Here is a 19792-nt window from a genome sequence, read left to right as displayed (position 1 = left end):
GACATGGTAATACAATGTATATGATTTTGTTATTTTCTGTTCACTTAGGCTTATCAAATGAAGAAATGATGCAGGAAAAGAAATGAGGATAATGAAAACATAAAATTAAATAAGAAATAGAAAATTAGGTGAAAATAGAGTAACAAGCAGGGATAGTTTAGAACAGTCTAATCTATGAGTGATTACATTTTTTTTTTTCATCTTGGGTTCTCTTTCCTTTCTGTTTGATTTCCTAATTTCTGTTTGGTTTCACAAAGCTGAGGTGTACAGGACACCGGTTGATGTCCCGCCGATCCCCGGTCGGCCACCCGGCAAAAATCGGCCGATGGCCGGTAGGGCATTACTCAGTGACTGCTCGGACTCTATCCCCCTATTTCGCCAAGTTTTTACCTAAACTAGACCTGTGGCAGACGGGAAATCGACCGGGCATCGCTCGGCCATCGCTCGGCCATTGCTGGGGTTTTACAGCCCACTCGACTTCTCCAAAAATTGTGCTGGGATGCCAAAATTCCAGCGGTGACCGAGCTACCGAGCAAGCTACAAATCGGCCGGTCGCCGCCCTGAGATGTGACCGTAGCCTAAACGAAAGGTAAGGAAGGCAAGATCGAATGTACATTGCAAAAATAATGCATTACGATATTTCTGTGATGAACTCGAGATGGCGCTCCACAATTTTTCACTGGCAGTTTTGTTTATTTTCATTTTCCAAAGTGTGGTTCAGTGGTTCACTATTTCCCTGTTTATGATATAGCTATATATGATATTATTTGGGTAGTAAAGTAGTGTATGTTGGCATTAGAGCGCACATGTTGAACGCGTAAATACACATGCGAATATAACACAATATGAAGCGAATTCATAACATCATACTTGAAGAAATCATTTTAGAAATTTGACTCAAATTAGGGCGCATACTGTAAAAAATAGACATTTTCGCGTGCATTCTATTTTCTCTACTTTCTTGAGAAAGCCAAGATTCGTGAAATTGAAATGCACAATATGAAAGTTTTTCTCTGCATTATATCAAACACTCGATGCCAGTGGCAATTCGCGAAATTTTTTTGCCGTGAAAGAGGCCGTTCGCTCCATTCGCGATGCTTCATTCGCGATGCTTCATGCAGCGAACATTTTCTTGCTTTGAATTGCAGGAGTGACTATAAATCACGGTGGGCGTGCTCTTATTAGAAACAAGAGGGGATGAAACACGAACTAACACCCTTGTTATTTTGTTTTCCTTTACCTAATTTTCATAAATGGTTTAATAATGGCAGGCTTGGCAGGGGTTCCTATAGCTTTTGCCACAGAGTTCTGCATCCCGGCGCTTTCTTCTTCTTGTTGTTGTTGCTGCTGCTGTTGCTTTTGTTGTTGTGCAATTCTTTATCTTTCTTCACTGGTCTTCTTTTTTTCCTTCTTCTTCTCTTCTTCCTCTTTCTTAGCATTTTCTTCATCTTCTTTTCCACAAGAATGAATATCCTTGATACTATATTATATACATTATTTTCCCATAGTCCAAAATTTTGAGTTTCCAAAGAACAAGAGGGGATAGGGGAGAGAAAAGAGAAGGAGAGCGTGCGAAAAAGAAAGAGATAACCTGATGGCTGAGATATCCCAAAAAATGATAATAATAAAAGACGACAGGATATGCCTTTTACTAGGATCTTTTTTTTTTCACCATGTTTTTGGATATCTCAGCCATTTCAAAACCGATTTTCATCAAATAAACTTTTGATCCTTAAGAATTGCATGCTCTTTGACATCAGATTCTCATTGAGTGGTTTCTGAACATCTCGCAAAACGTTAAAAGCTTACAATCCTCACCTCAACCAGAACTGTACAGTCAGAAAACGTTATTTACCATGCTTGCATCGTGTGGATGCTTGGTGTCGATTTTTTCAGTACAACACGAACTATCAGGGAGGAGAGAGGGTAGGGGGGGGGGGGGGGGGACACACACACCACTCCAAGCATACGGTCTGCTTTTGATTTAATCATTTACCGTGAGTAGGGGACGGGGGAGGGATCCTGCCTAACTGCCACGGTGAACGGAGATTCATCGTGATGGTATGGCTTCATCGTGCCTTCCCGCGACGGGCTTATCAGCTATGAATAATTGTGTTGCACGTTTATCACCTTCCATTGTCATAAATCGGATAGCAGTCGGATTTTACGACCCCAGCTTCTCACGATTATGATCTGTACAGCGTCTCTTTAAAAAAAGAAATGATAGAATAAAACCATAAAACACACACACATAAATATGGGAAACGGAAATGACACTTTATAGCTCTGTAGTATGGTGAGTTTATTTACTCGGGTGGATGGCCTTCTCGTACTGACTAACTCAACCAAGTGCACTGAAGCAGCGGTAGGGATCAGCGTTCTACCCCGCTACACCTCCGTATAGCAATCATCTTAATTAGTCGTGCGGAGATCCTAAGCGATGACACTATGTCGTGAGATAAATAAAACAGTGCCCACATCCGCGCATGCGCCCTGAGCACAAGACATACGCGTTGCCAAGGGGACGGTCTTGCCTGGCTGCGCGCCTAACAATAAAACTTTGCGGGCACAATAGCGGATTACCGCACAAGGCAGTTCTTAGCGCATGGGCAACAAGTGGAGTGTTTGGAACTTAAACAGAGCGTTCTTAACGTTATCTCTTAACTTCGGAGCGTGTACGAAGTCCAAGTCATTGCGCTTGACCACGATAAGTCTGAAGGAAAATTCAACCTGTTGCATACCTCATCCTAAAATCTAAATCTTGCCAGCATTGGCCGCAAGAATATTCTTTAACTTGTCGAGAGAACTTGATCATTTTCCGAGGAAAAGAAGATGCCTGCCGCACTCGAAGCCCCTTACTATGTGCCAAATTACCCCACGCTGAGGAGGATTCAACTAGCCGCCGTGAAGGAGGGTCTCTACCACCCTTCTCTCCCAACTTTCAGGCGGATGGACATGGACACAGCTGCCCACAGATTGCCTGATGAACACTGCCGAACAACCACTGTCATCGGACCTCGTAAGTTATCTTAACCAACCTTTAATGAACACGTCGTATTGTATAATACACGAGTATATCAGCTAGGGGAATAAACACAGGTATATTATTTCAAACGTCAATAGCACAGTGCAACGTAGAAACCACAAGTCAACAACAACAGACAGACAAAAATACAGGTTACTATTAGTATTACTTTATATGTCCATTTGATATTAGTTTTAAAAAGGACAAAGGTCAGACATGCGTTGCTTAAAAAGAAATATTTTAAGTATCATAGGGGCTTGATGGAAAAGAAAGTTCTATTAAGGATTCTATTCGTTTTCGATACATCAAAACAGATAAAGACTGCTGGAAAATTATGCTTACGATGTGTTCATTATGCATGCACATCAAGTATTACTTTGTGTGGTTTAGTGGCCAAAATAAGCAAACCAACGTCTGGACTTACTCGAAAACAATAGGTCTATTACAACATGTTTAGACACCTGATTAAACGATGTACCATTTCGTGTAATACTCATGACGTATATAGTCAGACTGTTGGTCTGTATATTGCTTGGAAGTACTCTAGGCCCTACAGTAAATTTATCAAAATCATAAAAATGGTCTAGATGTGTATAACAAGCTTTGTACATTTTTGCCACAAATCCAGTGCTTTCAAGAAAAGTATCAACATTCTGATGACTTGGGGAACTTGCCAAGGTAGAGTTACATAAAATATGTAGTCGGTATATGTAGTGTGCGAAAAATAAAGGAATTGTATAATAGAGATATCACAAATGTCGCATACTTGCATGAATTCTTCACATTATAGGTTGTTTTCTATATAGAAGGAAGATCTATAAGCATAAAAATTATAATCTTAGGAAATGAATGAATGCTTTGTATCACCATTTTCGATGTCTTTATTGTGTAGAAATCGTTTTTTATTTCATACCAATGTTGTTATCTTCATTCTCTCGTATAGTCGACTTCCAGAACGCCACAGCAACATACTTCAAGCCATCCGCCAAGATCTACAACGGAGCGGTAAGTGTAACCTTTGTGCGATTTTTTTAATGCAAAATTGCCAAAATATTAGTGTCTAGCTGCGTTGGTATAATATCTCTTGCTTACCTTGAACGCTTTTGTATGCACTTAAAGAGAAAATGAAGGGACAATAATATAATGCATCCGAGGTAACAGAAAGGAAAACGCTGCAGCTATTTTGTTCCAGTCATCCAGCATTGCGGGAGACTAAATGTGTCGCCTCTCAACAATATCAAAGCCGTAAATGCGGCAATTTGCATTAAATAAGCGATAAAACGACACTTTCCCGGATAATGCACACTCGGCTGTATGAGTTGAAAAGAAACCCATTCGATTTTTATCCTCACTGTTGGCTTTGGGACCTTTGAAGCGATTCACCTATAAATGGCGCCCATAGAAACGTAACAATGGAACCATGACATGCACGCAGAGTGATGAATTTGTGATGGGCGCTGCAAATTGTATGATAACATGCATGGAATAAATACCCCCTGCAACGCGTAGTCTCGGCACTATACTCAGTTGTCATCTCGCACGTCGGAGCACATGAGTGAATGGTATAAAGAGCTGTTGTTGCCCATGCTGAGAATGTATCTGTTCGGGTGCCTTGGTAGCTTTGAACGTGCCAGAAATTTAATCGAGGAACAAAGATTCACTCTAGAGGGCTGAATGTTAGTACAAAACCATCAATGTTTGCATATCAGTGTATCATTTTTTTTTCTTCATATCGATATGGATAATCTATCCCAAGAATGGCCGTGTCTGCATAGGCCCCACGCATGCGTTGCTGATACTGAAAAAAAAAGAGATTAAAGCACCTTTCTAACATAAACATCAACGAAAACAAAGTATCCCCGTCATTCTGTAAAGAATTCCTCAGAGAAACCGTCAAACAACACTTCTGTCGGGATGACACATTCTTTCCATAAGATCTTTAAAGTCATAGGTAATCTTACTATATAGAGTAATGACGAAAAAAAAAAAGCACCACATGTTCCATATCATCTTATCATTGCGCCAGATATTATACCTATGGAAAATATCCCAGAAAAAATGGAAAATAATTCAGATGCGTAAATATAACTGCCATCAACATGCGCACATTATGACATCATCTTACTTCCCCCAAATCACTTGAACGACAGCAATGGTTTTCATGAAGAATGACATTGTTTGTCTGTTGTAGACTAAAGTTATTGTTTTAAAAAAAAATGTCGTCGAGTGTTTAGACTACGATGACATAAATCATTCTCATTTCGTTCCATGCCAATGCAAAGAGCCGAGAGCGTAACCAAGACAACCACATGTGTCAAGTCTGTGGCTGGCTTATCAGTGCAGAAACTGCAAAACCTGTCCTGTATTCTATTTCCGTCCGCTAGCAAGTGAGAAAAGCCGGCCAGAAGTAGCGCGTCTCGTAACTATAGCAACGATCCCGTATCGAGTTTGGGCTGTAGCAAACGTTGATGTGCCGAGCGAGCTTTGAGAGGATTTGAGACTAAATCCATGGTATACCCAGAATTTCCGAAATGTTGATATGCTATCTTCCTCGCAGTGTATGTGGTAAATGGAAATGTTGATTGACGAGTTAGATTAAAATGCACACTGTGCATGTAGGCCTAATATTCGGCTGTACACAGCCCTGAGGAATACACACTAGTTTCTGTTATCAGCAAGTCCGTTCACTTGATGAAACACATGATTATAATGCTTAGTTTGCTATACGTGCATGTAAATGGTATAAAGTTATAGATACAACATCGATTTAAGGGAAACATTAAGCATTCAATACTGATTTCAAAGCAATCAAGGACACTTCGCTAACCGTAAAGGTGGCATAACAACGTCAAAGTGAACACGGACATGAACACAATAATGATCACAATCGCAGCATGTTGACGAACGAATGATAGACAGGATATGAGTATGTGGAAAGGCCTCTTGGGGTATGTCTAGACATCCCCCACAAAGACTCGAAGAGAAACTGCGCTCGATAGTCAAATAGACTACAGTTCAAAGAATTATACGTGTACGTCAACCGAGAAGAGAACACTGCATGTTTCATTGAATAGGATATATAGAAAGAAAAGTCATGGAATTCCCAAATCTTGCAAGTGTTCGTGAAATAGTGGTACCAGTCACAATCATATTTCACAGATTGAAAATTTGCTTAAATGATGATAACTTCGCCTCACGACTCTTTTATTTAGTTTGCTCATTAAAAAAGAAATGTATAATGTAGAACTGCACAGTAAGTCTTATTCTATTAATTTGTAAAACTTTGATTTCTTCTTCATGTAACGTTACGAAATCTTGCACGTTTGTACTGGTTTGACTCTGTGCGATGGATAATTTTTTTTTTCTTTAAAAGAAAAATGTGTTAATTGGAGAGTGTAAATTCGTAGAATGGGGTTTCCTTTTTAGGAAAAATGCGAGATTACTGTAAAAATAATGACGTTGACACGTAGGGACAATAGTTTTACAAACAGGAGAAGGACAAACATGGAAAGAATCAATGTTTCATTGCACGAGTGCCATGCATGCTTGGAAAACGTGTACATCTTCTGTATACTCAGTAGGCGTTTTCACATTAGCCCGATGTTTCGAAATAGCGCGCTTTATTTTCTGACTTGGGAAATTAAAAATATCTCGAGCTTGGATTTTTATCGGGCTGATGTGAAAACACCTATTGACATTATGTTGACTGGGATGGTGGGGAGGGGGGGAGGGCAAAAATGTAAACAGAAGACCACAGTTACAGGTACGATATCCCAATCTGTCACTTTCTCACTTAATCATCATATAGGACATGGGGAAAATCAACTTATGCATTCCTATCGTAAAAACAACACAACTGACATCTATACGCGTGCAGTGTATAGACATTTTATGCGTTTCTCTGTAGACTGACTACACAATTTGATATCCGGCTGTGTCCTAACAACACAAGCATTCAAATTCCGTGGTCGTGACAACCAATATCGAAATGCCGTGTGTGCAAAGCAAGTGACTATAATACATGTGGATCTGCTCATCGCGTACATGCCATCAATTATTAAACGATTTTTATGTGCTCACCAGAATTGCACCTGTTTGCTTATTTGACTTTTGCTTTCATGTGTTTGCATTATTCATGTGTAGAGTGAGGGAAGACATTTTGTCTATGCTCTGTCAATAATTGATTCGTGACCTTTCAGATCGTTGATATTTTTTCATATATCACCATGGTGACAAAAAGGTTCGCGTTACAATTTGACGTCCTGATGTGGAAGCAAAAGCCACATGAAATGTAGGAGTCACCTGGCGCAGCAGTAAAATGAAATGATAATTTAACCCCACCCAAAACATAAGCAACAACTACAACAACAACAACAACAACTAAAACTACATCCGCTTTTCTCAACTTTCGCTAATTTTCCCTTTCTCCGCAGAATATCACAGATACAGGAAGGTCATTGAGGGAGTCAATGAAAGACGAGATCAGGTATGGTATTTTTGTCATTTTATCAATGTATGATTTTGTTCGTCATTCATGTTCATCCAAAAACATGAATGATCGACGCAAGTTTGATTTCGAAGAGATTGATGTGTATGTGCTATAATAGTATAGCACAATTACTATCCACACGTGTCAGATTTTTCCATTTTTTTTTAAAACCTGGATTTCTGGAAGTGCTCCGACAAAAACAGGGCCCTGCTTCCTAAAAAGATGCATTCAAACATAAGTCAGGTATCAGCCAATCAGATCTGAGTATTCACAGACCTAGTTTGATTTTCTGCCTTTAATATGATGTTTGATCTCAACTTACATGTATATGCAACAGTGCCTATCCTAAGTTGCAAATAGTATAACATCAACGTTATTTCGGTGACAAATCGACCTGATAAAATGTTTGGGGAAAGAGTAAATGTTATGCAATTTTGTAGCTTCTGATCGAGTTGAGCTGATTCCTGTTGTGACTCTTCCTCCGTTTTTACAATTGGTTATTTCTTTTATCTCTTCAATTATCAAGTGCGTCTTCGTAGAAAGCATCCATTCAAATGAGACAGAGAGCGACAGAGAGAGAGGGAAAAATCCGGTGAAATCACAATAAGATGACATTGTTTTTTGTTTGTTTGTTTTTCACAGGTCGATAAGAATAGACTGGGCTAAGGCAAAAGACATCAAGGAGCTCCCGAAAATAGAAAACGCAGGTAATTGATTAGATAACTATTGTCTTTTGAATCGTTTAAAGTGTAAATATTTTGATGCTCTATTACTTTTATCATGTCAAAACTCTGTTCATGCAACCCTTTCTACATCGTATACTATTGTTTTGTATTCATAGGAAAGTGCATAATAAAGAAAATACAGATTTCTTGTACTACTTGTGAAAAGTTTGGAAACATGTCCCCCGAGTCAAATATATAATGTACATAATGTATTAGACACAACTATCATTTGAGGGCGATAAAGCGATGCCGAAGACTAAGAGAAGAGGACTCACCGGAAGAGAAGTGTCGACATGCAAAAACAAACATTTTTATTTATTTTTTTTTTGCTCGTAGAAAACATTTGTATATATGAAATTACATTGTATATTATCATCAAACTATTAATTGCTGTTATCTCACCTGCGTTGATAACTTACTCTAGATTATTTAAAAGAAAGGGAAAGTAACAAACATGTTTCCTTTGCCAGCAATCTGATAGCGACTGGTTACAAGTAAAAAAAAAAATCACTTTATGATTTGAATTTCAAAACAGACGAATATATCAAAAAAGAACCATCATTCAATATGAATTTACTGCGAAGGAAAAACGCTTGTTTCAAACACAAAACTAGTCATGCACGATGCAGGCCTTTTATACACATCGCAAACATCGGTACCAAAACATCGAGTGACAAAAGGTGCCAAATTTACCCATATGTCTATTTGATGATTGATGAGTTTTTTTTTTCTTTTCTTCTGCAGGTGAACTGAGATTTTCAGGCTACGCTGTGAGATATCAGAAGCCCGCCATCAGCGGTTCGTGGAGGGTAGGTGTCAACTGTTGAGTGCAGAAAATGTATATGGAATGTCTTTTGATGTATTCAGTTAACTGCCAGCATACTTGTAAAAGACGACAAAAGAAAGTAACCAAATACACACTATGAAGTTGAATTACATTTGGCCAGCTGTGGAGTGTTTGCGTATTCAAGCTAGGCATATTCAAACGTACCTGTAATAATAATTAGAATTTAATCATGTCATCGATCATTTCCAACAATGCCATTTAAGATTCTATTCCATTTAAGGAACATAATTTATACTGTGAACACGGCAATTAATCCCTAAATCTTACACAGCTTCGTAACATTGTTGTCAGCGTGTATGTGCATGACCATGTGTACAATTTTCCATTATCTATCAACGGCTTTTCTATTATTCTCTCTAGTATACATTCAAGCAAGAGCCCCGGCTCGATCAATACGGACAGCGACCAGTGCCAGCCAACATCTAGTAAGTGCGCCCTCTACAAACTGTAGAGCCACCACCACCCCCCCCCCCCCATCACCACAGTACCGCTATTTTGTGCGTGCATGTCATTTATCATTACATTTGAGAATAAAAGTATGAATAACGATATATATTTTCATGTCATATTCATTTCATTTATTTCCACTTTCATGATTGGTTTACAAAATTTGCTTTAAAAAACAAACAAACAAACAAACATGCATGGTGTCAAATAATTATGATAGTGGATATTTACATATGTATAGAATATTTACTATTATGTGATGTATGCTTTTATAGAAATGAAAAGGAGTAATCAAATTTGAATTAAACACACTTTATTACGTACAAGTTGACAAACGCATGTACAGAAGTCCATTAGAATGTACTCAGCAAAGTCCCTGCAAGTCACTCAGTGAAAATGTCTATGACTGTAAAATTGAAATATTTTTGCTCCCGTCGCGTGCCCATTTTGAGAAAGGAGCGGGTAGATCGTAATAGCTTTTCGGTTTAGATTGAATTCCTCTGCCCACAAACAAGAAATCTGATGATGTAAAAACACATGTAGTGCATGTTAAAATGATATTCTCTTGCTAATGATGGTCCCTTCTTTTCTCCCCCCCCCCCTCCTTGTGCATTTCTCCTCCACTCGACTATTCGCTCCCATTCTCGCCTCGACCTCACCACTCCGTTCCCATCGCCACCGCATCGCCATCGCCGCCGCCGATGAGCAGTAGCCGCTACCGAGACACCTTCCCGCAGTACAGCCGCAACATGTCGTCGGACTGTTTCCGCTAAGACGCGATGTAACATTGTAACCTATCTGTCCACCTGCCATCAAAGGGGCTGCATGATTGATATTTGTTTTTATCATTAATTTCATAAACCTGACCAGGGAATTCGAAATGCATGCATTGGTTCTTTTATTGTTCTCTAAGAACGATGTCAGCGAAAGACAAATTGTTATCTTTTTGCGAAGGTTCTTAAATAAAACAAAAGCATTTTAGCAAAAGTCAAAATTCAAATTACATAATATTGCTGTGTGGGTATGAATATAAAATTGAAGAAAAAATAAATCAAACATTCTACACAAGCGACAATTCAGATATTGCAACTGATGAATAAATATTGTAATGTGGTTTGTTTTGCTTTTCTAAAGCCAACCTAAATATTCAACGTCTTATCGCAGTAGATTATTATTCTCCTGGTATATTTATCTTAAGGAGATGATATGTAATGTTGGATGTCACATATTGAGGGGATATTCTAGTCAAGATGTAGCATTATTATCAGGAGGAGTAAAACGAAGACGATGATAATGCCCGACTAGATTTTGTTGAGAGCAGTGTTGTATAAAAATTAAAGCTCACAGCAGTTTCTTATGACCACATTACGTAAGTTGAAATGCTGCGCATTCATTATGTGAACAATAGGCCAGGTGCCTTTTTCTATGCCGAAGGCGAAAGAATGTCGCCTTCATTCATGCTGTGATATTAAACAGGTGTTTAGATTCTTCGTCAATACTTGTCAACTATGTCGATGTAGGTTGCACTCAAGAATGTGTGACTACATCAGTTGTTTGTAAACATCTATCACAGGTGTATAATGTCGATTTCGAGTGGGCATTGTGTGTTGGTTTGAGCTATGCAATAAGTGTTTCATGCATTTTTTCCCCTCTACAATCCGTCCATCTACATTTATTACTAAAATATGTAAATATATATAATTTATTGTGTATGTGTTTTGTGTATTGTAACAGTGGTGTTCTTTCAGCAACGAAGTTTTCCCCCATAAAAAAACTAAACTAGAACAAAGCGACTTTTGAAGATTGTCTCAAATTATTTGTGATATAATTTTCGACTAGTATTCATCAGCAAATGCATTGCTTTGAGTTTTATTCCTGCTGTTCATATAGTCACCCGGGGATAATAGCATGGCAGGATACATGATTATCGTGGTTTATACATTAGGGAAAATGATAACAAGCTGATTTAAAAAAAAATAATGATGTTAAAAAGCGTTGACTTAAATGGTTATTGATCTGAAGGTATGAATTGAGTAACCATTGCACACTACTCGCTACTAAAATCTGATGTCGAGATTTTAGTTATTTAGTGGTAAATTTAAAATGTAGTGTCTATAATACGGCCATGTTACGTCACTTGTCTCGAGGAAAACTATATCATACCAATTCTTATATCTTCAATCTGCAAGCAGATATGTTCCTCTTTGTTATGACTGTAAAATAGCGTCTTCCTAAAGTTTGTTGTTGATGACGAAGATGATGAAGATGAAAATGGTGAATAATATCACTGATAATCATGACCACTATTTGTCACCATATTATTCTTTGATTGCATGTTATTATTTAAACGATGAATATTCTAGAGGAGGTTTTGCCAAATACTTTTTTTTTGTATATTGGAATTTGGGTTTATAATCTAGTTTTCGCTGACGCAGTTTCAGGTAATGTGTAAGTCTAATACATTTAGGTGATTTTGAGAAATTCAAATATTCAGATTGTACGTTCGTTAAAATAAAGCCCGGTCAGGCTGGCAAAAGATCGAGAAGTTTAAGGGCGGGATTTTTGAGATTTGAGTTTTGCCACTCGGTGACCGCAAACTTCCCGCGAAACTTCTCGCGAAACTTCCCACTTCAGCTATATTTCCCCCGTGCCAGACTATGCAAAACGTCTCGAGCTTTTATCAATGTGCCCGGACGACGGTATGTGGCCGCGGTCACACTGGATAGAGATCGAAAAGTTTAGTGAAGATCTCGAAGTTTTTCCAGTTCAATCGCAAACTTTCCACTCAAGCTATGGATATTTCCCCACCCTCGCCAAACTTCTCGATCTTTTGCCTGTGTGAACGCTAGAAACTGAAACTGCGCGAAGTTTGTCACGTGACCAGTCCCACCACCTGTTTTGGGGCGTCGCCTCAGAAGGGTGATATACAGGTGTTCATTGTTACGTCACAACCAACAAAGCAATCAGACGGCGCGCTCTTTATCTTTCTTGCGCACGCGTACTATGACCCAAACTCCTCGACCAAAAGATTGAGAAGTTTGGCTGCCAGTGCCGTGTGAACGGACGACAAAAGATCGCGAACACTTCACAATCTTAAACTTCTCGATCTTTTGTCAGTCTGACCGCGCCTACAAATAATTTGTATCTTTTATACGTGTTAATTTTACAACTGCAATGATGAAACAGTTGAATTTTTGTTCTCATGCATTGTGTAACTTGCCTCTTTCAAATCTCAGTCTGCCTAATCTTTAATCATTACTCGGGTACTCAGTATTTGGAGTTCATGGGTTTCACCCCATTACTGCAATCAAATACATAGGATATTTGCCTTTGGAGATGAATAACAAGTTTAGAGAGTTCATTGCACGAGGCTAAATTTATTTCGTGTTTGTAATGTGCTTGTGGAAATGCTGTCCATGAAATTAGCATTATTGTCCGTTGCAATAAAATATTTCACAAAAGCTGATTTTTTATTGTAATTTCTTCATTGATTGTGCTGTGTTACTGCACTACATATACTGCTGCATCGTTTGCAATCATTACGCTCGGTGATTGCCTAGGCACACTATAATGATTGTGAAGATATGACATTTATCAAAATCCTCCAACGCACCATAAATACCGGAGTGTGTATGTGTGTGTGTGTGTGTGTGTGTGTGTGTGTGTGTGTAGGCATTACATAGTAATCCAAATCCTATCATACATGTATATTGTGCGCGCGCGTGTGTGTGCATGTGGTGAGTTTCATGAAAATGGGACCAAATAAAAAAAAATGACATCTCAATCCATTACATGCTATTTTTTTTCGTAGCTCTTGCAACATCAGTTTTCACGTGAACAATATTCTTCGAACAATTCTTGTTGATAATATGACTTTGACTATATCATAATCCCCTCCTTCAAACCATTACTAGATCATTGCAAGCGTACAGTAATTCCAATTCATATCTTCTCCTTTTATTGTTTACCATCTACAGATGAAACAAAAACCCACCTTTGTATTTAGTGCTTCAAATTTTTTCTAAAATGTGAGTTAGGGATGAAAGCAACTGATGTAAAAGTTCGAATCACTATAGTTAATGTTAAGTATGTATCGTAAAGACAAAATGTGAACAATAGTAATAATAAAAATGTTTCTAGACTAAACAGTCACAGTTACGGTTTAGTGGGAGAAAATTATGATATCTCCTTACAGTTTATGCTTTATCGTCAAATGTTTATATGGTAGGATTTGTGTGTGTGTGTGTGTGTGTGTGTGTGTGTGTGTGTGTGTGTGGTACAACTGACCTACACATATGCATCAAAATGAATGTAATATCTCAAACATTTTTTTTTTTTTTATATTCATTGCTCAAAAAAAAAGCGAAAGTAATACAGCATCAATAGATTTACGTTCAGGCAAATGAGATTTTTTTTTTCGAGGCGATGATACTATAGGCAAGATTATTCACCTTATCATCTTTGCACATGCATTTGCGGCTGAAAGGTTTGAGAAAATACATTTGAAACATGCCATATAACTTTGGATATTGAAAGAGGAAGAAAAATTATTCTTACTTTTTTTTTTTAGGACTGTGGTATAAAACAGTTCCTACCGTGTATTCCGATTTGGTCGGTTCTGCTACGCTGACAAAGTGAAGTCAAACACAGTGTGGAATTCTCAACAGCATTATCATCTCCACCGTCGATAAATCAGACGGTTCTTTCGTTTCCAAGTCCACGGATGCTACGTGAGTCAATATCATCGAGATAACATTGTCATGATAGTGTTTGTACAGGTAGTCAGCAAAGCTGGAGTTCCTCGAGGGGGAGGTTTGTGGGAGGAGCCCGGGAGTGGTAGATAAGAGTTACGTGGTGCTCCCTCCCCCCCCCCCCCTCCCCATGGAAGTTGGCCGTATAGCACGGCTGGAAAGCCAATTTGACAAATGTCACGATACTAAAGGTTACTGGTGATTTTTTTTGGTCTAAATAGATAAATCAATGACTGCAGGAAACAGAAAATTCTCGAAGTACGAAAAAAACCCACCATCCACTCCATCTAACCATCATCCAATAGTATAACTTTCCGATACATTGTACAAAGTAATATGACAAAAATAAGAGCATAGACAACCCTCTCAGAGTCTGCAGTGAAAAGTAAGCGCCATGCTCGAACCTCAAAGGAATCCGAATCTTTCTTTCCCTTAATAATTGTTTGTTTGTTGATTTCTTGTTTGTTAAGTTTTGATCCCGAACTTTTTTTTTCAAAGACACTTTCATTTGAATTTAAAGTTGAGTTGAGTTGAGTTGAGTTGAGTTTATTAACAACATACATATGAATATGATAACATGATAACATGAAATTCCACAGTGTAAGATACAATAACATGAAATTTTTAAGAGAATACAAGTTGAGTTGAGTTTATTAACAACATACATATGAATATGATAACATGATAACATGAAATTCCACAGTGCAAGATACAACAATTATGAATTTTTTATGAGAATACAATGATTCTGTACAAGGTTCTTACAGCTTTGCAAGCATATATTTGACATACTTATATCTACCTTAGAATACATGTGTTATAATAGATTTGGTTTCGTTGTGATACATTTATCACTGAAAAGGCAAAGAGAATGAATAAGTATGTAATGTAGACATATATTGCATAGACAGAGGTTCTGAAAAAAAAATAATCGAAAAAAATAGTAGAAAAACAGAAGATAATGTTGTTAAAGGGGGAACCAAAAGTTAGCACAAGTGCTAGTCGAGGATGGTTCTCCCATTATAGCTACATGTATATTTAAGCTGCTTATTGCAAGGTCTACTCTTTTAAAGTAACTGTACTATAGAAGTACATTAAACTGAACACTGAAATTTCTTTTTATCACTAAACTTCTTTTAGCAAGTGATTTTTTAGGTTTCTTCGAAATGAAGATCTTGTTCTTTCCTCTTGAACATTTTTGGGCAAACTATTCCAAAACTTTGATCAGACAAAAGATATAGAAAATGTACCATGTGTCGTACAATGGACATTATAATGTCGTTGTTGTTTTGCTGTTGTTGTTGTTGTTGTTGTCGGATCTCCACTGATCTCTACAGTGCCTATGAAAAAAAAAAGCAATCCAAAATTCGAGGGCTACTATTTCATAATTGTCAGCTATTAGAGCTGTTTATATGTCCGTCTCAAAGGGGAACGCTTCCTCTCTCCCAATTTTGCTGACAAATGTCATGCATGACTGAGCACATCAAATTTAAGAGCAAATCCACACCAAAAATAAATAGACTTCAAAAGAAAGAGGAAAATATTCCCTATAGAACAAAACAAAAATGGCAGAAATCAGGTAAAAAATGAGGAAAATGATATCTTTTCCTGAAATGTTTTCCGAAAAAAAAAGGTGCAATTTCAAAATGTCATATATATTATGACATTTTGAAATTGCACCTTTTTTTTTGGGGGGGGGGGAACATTTCTTGACCAGTCCTTAAATAATCAGTGGAGCGAGTTGATGATGTCATACCCTTACAATTTTTCATGTATAATGTTTTAATTCGGAAAAACATTTTTTTTTTTATAGTTAATACAAGTAAAAGCATGTTCTCATACCAAGATATATCACATTTTTTAAAAAATTGTTCTTTGTTTTCTTTGGGTGGTTTTAATGCATTTTTCATTATTTTCTGAGCTGAAATATGAGATTTTTGTCATTTCTGTGAATGAAATGAATAATAATTGTGAGAGCGTGACTTCATCACGTTGCTTGAAGATTCATAAGGACTGGTCAAGAAATGTTTCCCCCAACGCCCGTGAAATTTAAAACTGTCATATCTTCCTTATTTCTTATCCCATTTTTTGGTCATTTTTATTTTTGAATCGTTCTGAGGACTATATGGAATATCTGTTTCTCTTTGTTTTGAAGTCTATTTATTATTATTTTTTTTGTAGATTTCCTCTTTAAAGACAACAATGACAAATTTTACTTTTTTCCAAGTTCGAGTGTAATCTTCTGTATGTGTTGAAAATGAATAGTGAAAAATTGACTGAGAAGGGGTTGGCCTATGTAGGAGTGACCAGGTTATTGGACAGGTGGCCATGATAAAGGTTTTGGACCACAAAATAATTATTAGAAAAACCGTCCCCAACACAAACCTAATACAAACCTGCATTCCCCACAGGTGGCCTATTCATTTGGCCACTCTCATGCACTTACTGATCTCAGCCATTAAGTGAGATCATTCATTGTTCCTTCATGTGCTGTGATACTCAACTGGAAGAAAGTGCAATTTGTCATTGTCTTTAATTGACATTAATTCGTCATCATAATTAGATATCAATGAAAGAGAAAGAGTTCTTCTTTCCTCATAACCAGCATTGCTCTCTCCATAGCTGACAATTATCATGAAAGAGTAGTCTTCCAAAGTTGGATAACCTTATTTTTTATTCCTTATTTTTTTTTTAGAGAGAGCGATTACTGACTAGTAGTGGTATTTCCACAATATACAGTACATTATACTGGTACTTGTACTCTGTGGATGCTAAATTGGCAATATAATTCGCGCTACTTCAGTTTTCAAAACGCGAAATAGTCAAAAGCAGCAAAAAAGTACAATACTGCCACCTGTGTTCAGTCAGTCCAAGGCCGAGTTGTTTGTGTTCTGACGATGAGGAAGGTGTACCACTGCACTGTAGGTAAAGAATACGGTATTAATTCTGTGCGTAATACGACGTCTGCTGAGCTGTGAGAGTTGTGCTCTGGTAAGTCTCATCATCTGTTTGGTTATTTTTATGAAAAATAATGAATGAGATGTAGTTGGCCAGAAGTAGACCCATTCCTAGCTGTCACGTCGGCAATTGTGCACATTATTCAATGTTGTACAATGAATAAATGGGCACTAGTCTCGATCTGGAGCGGCTGTACTATGCGTTCCTCGCGAGGCCGCAGAAAAGTGTCAGCGAAAGAGCAGCTAGGCAAGCGCCCAGCCTGCCGGTATGATGTCTGTTGTATTTACGCATAGTAGTAGTAGTACACCAGGGACCCGTTGCATAAAACTTACCATTGAATTTCAACGGCAACTACCGTCAAAATTAGGCGTCACAGCCAATCAGCATCAAGGATTATAAAATTTACCGCTAATTTGAAGACTCTAATACCGCTAGAGCAGGGATGCCAAGTTCAAAAAGATTTTATGAGTGAGATTTTCATGATTCGGCATCTCGGCATGCAATTTCATGATTTATGTATGTGCGCGCGAGCGAGGGTGTGGGAGGGGTTTTTCCCTCCTGTGGCCTCCCACGCACGGTAGGGAGTTTTTTCAATTTTTAGCTCTTAATGGTGCGATCAGGTGCATACTTAAGTGACTATTTTTTACTTATTTTGAAAGACAAAAGGGAAATATACCTTCAGTTGCAACTATCACTGTAATCTTTTGAGCTATGCTCATTATTATAGGCCCAAGTTACAAACTTCGCCTGATGCGTGAGAAAAATGGGTGTCATGCGTGAGATCGTGAGATGGCCCCTAAATGCTTGAGTCTCACGCAGAATGCGTGAGACTTGGTAGCTCTGAGAAAGGAGCGGTAAGTCCAGCGGTAAGGGTTTTATGCAACAGGACCCATGTCCTCATAATGTTTTGCCTATTTCATACTTACAGTCAATCTGTTGTGTAACTAGGCATATTTTTTTTTTGTAGGTCCTACTACTAGGCCTACTGTAACGGTAGGTCTCCTGATTTCTTTATCCGATTTATCATTTTGTCAGACTCATGGCAGGGATATCATCTGCAAGCCATTTATTAGTTTTTTTTTTTTTATTTCTAGTCTTCTTAATTAGATATAATTATCTGCTTATTTCTGCTGTAATAATATTAATTACTGTTTTTTTCCAAGTTTACTGAAATTGAGTCCCTTTAATGGCCTTATTTGCAATTTTGGATTAGGCCTAATATCAATCATCATCAAAGCTATTTTACTAAGAATTTCTGCAAAGTGCACAGCCAACCTCTACCAAAAGTGGCAGAATAATCGTTTTGTCGATTTATGGTCACTAACATTAACAAGCTGAAAGAAGAAGAAAATATGCAACCCACACTAGAACAATCAAGGATGGATTTTGTGGAGTTGGCAGCTGTTCGTGCGATGGGAAATTTCCAGGGATTTTTTTTTTTAAATCATGGGAGTAGGGCCTACTGTAGACGGGATATGCTAAAATTCAATCATCTATAGAAAATGTCATACCACAGTTATGGGTAAACTCTGTACACGTTTGTACGAATATGCCTTGGCCATAGAAACCATCAGCACAAATTATATCAATTTAATCTTGACTGAGGGTGAGGTTTAAAATTGAGACAGTCAAAATGGAAAAGGATCTGGGGTGTATTTTTGTCATATTTGTAACCTCAATTTTACTCTCCATTTATAACTGGATTAACAGTAGGCCCTGCAATGTACATGCACACAAAGTAGATCTTGCTTTTTTTCTCTCTCTCACTCTGTGTCAATCATTTTTTTTTTCTATCTTTTCCTGTCCACTTTTCCTGTCCACTTCTCTTTTCTATCTTTATTCACTCCTTTCATTGTTTTTCTTTCTCCCAATGCTTGATGTAGTTTGTGTTTTTTCACATAATGATAACCAGCTGAGGACGAGTTCTGAGTATACTCGGGCAGGTGTCTATAGGGGAAATGTGTGTTATAGCAAAATCAGTCCATCCTCAACGGGTTAATGGATCACAGGATATCAAGTACGTGTCAGGATCAAATGATTTTTTTTTTTAACATTTTGGTCCGGTCATTAATGAGAATGATTTCACAATTTTTTTTGGTTGTCGTTTTTAAATGTGTAATGAACCAAATTCACTGTGCATTGTTGTAATATTTTTGAAAGTTATTAAGTTTTAGCAAGCTTGTATTATAAATACCGTGATATAGCAATGTGTATATCGAGGTTTTGTATAACTTTTGTGATTGAGAATTTCCGGTGTTTGATTTGACATTATTTTGAATTGAACAGCAATTCAGCCCATTGGCTCCTATTTTTTACTGAATAAATGTTTGTTAAATCAATGAACCACTTCAATTCAGCTCAATTCAACTGTGATGTGTGCAAGAGTGGGTGTTGCTTTTTCCCAGTGCTCAACTTGAAAGAAAGCAAACTGTGCTAAAATGAGCAGCTTTAAATCAGGGATGCCAGTGAAAGACATCACCTCTAAGCAGGGATGGCGAAAACAGGTATTGATGATTTGACCTTAGATCCCCTTTCGGATCTCTCCATCCT

General features: G+C 37.7%; 1 protein-coding gene across 1 annotated transcript; it reads left to right on the top strand.

The window, feature by feature from the left end:
* The first annotated feature begins 2608 nt into the window (after positions 1–2608).
* On the top strand, positions 2609–10491 carry LOC139710535 (sperm microtubule inner protein 8-like). Its single transcript, XM_071622470.1, has 7 exons — positions 2609–3019; positions 3969–4030; positions 7459–7511; positions 8157–8221; positions 8984–9048; positions 9447–9511; positions 10243–10491. Exons 1-7 carry the CDS (start codon positions 2833–2835, stop codon positions 10304–10306), a joined length of 561 nt encoding a protein of 186 aa, XP_071478571.1. The 5' UTR covers positions 2609–2832; the 3' UTR covers positions 10307–10491.
* Positions 10492–19792: the final 9301 nt, after the last annotated feature.

This window comes from Diadema antillarum, unplaced genomic scaffold (genome assembly GCF_040938485.1).
Source record: "Diadema antillarum isolate AM-2024a unplaced genomic scaffold, OU_Dant_1.0 seq00001539_RagTag, whole genome shotgun sequence".
Lineage (NCBI taxonomy): Eukaryota > Metazoa > Echinodermata > Echinoidea > Diadematoida > Diadematidae > Diadema > Diadema antillarum.
Note: the sequence above shows the minus strand (reverse complement) of the source record. Positions and strands in the feature narration are given on the sequence as shown.

What these genes read in the sequence shown, in the direction of transcription:
- LOC139710535 (XM_071622470.1), top strand. Translation starts at nt 2,833, where the DNA reads ATGCCTGCCGCACTCGAAGCCCCTTACTATGTGCCAAATTACCCCACG. An exon ending in AACCACTGTCATCGGACCTC is followed by an intron (nt 3,020 to 3,968) that starts GTAAGTTATCTT and finishes TCTCTCGTATAG; the next exon opens with TCGACTTCCAGAACGCCACA. An exon ending in CCAAGATCTACAACGGAGCG is followed by an intron (nt 4,031 to 7,458) that starts GTAAGTGTAACC and finishes CTTTCTCCGCAG; the next exon opens with AATATCACAGATACAGGAAG.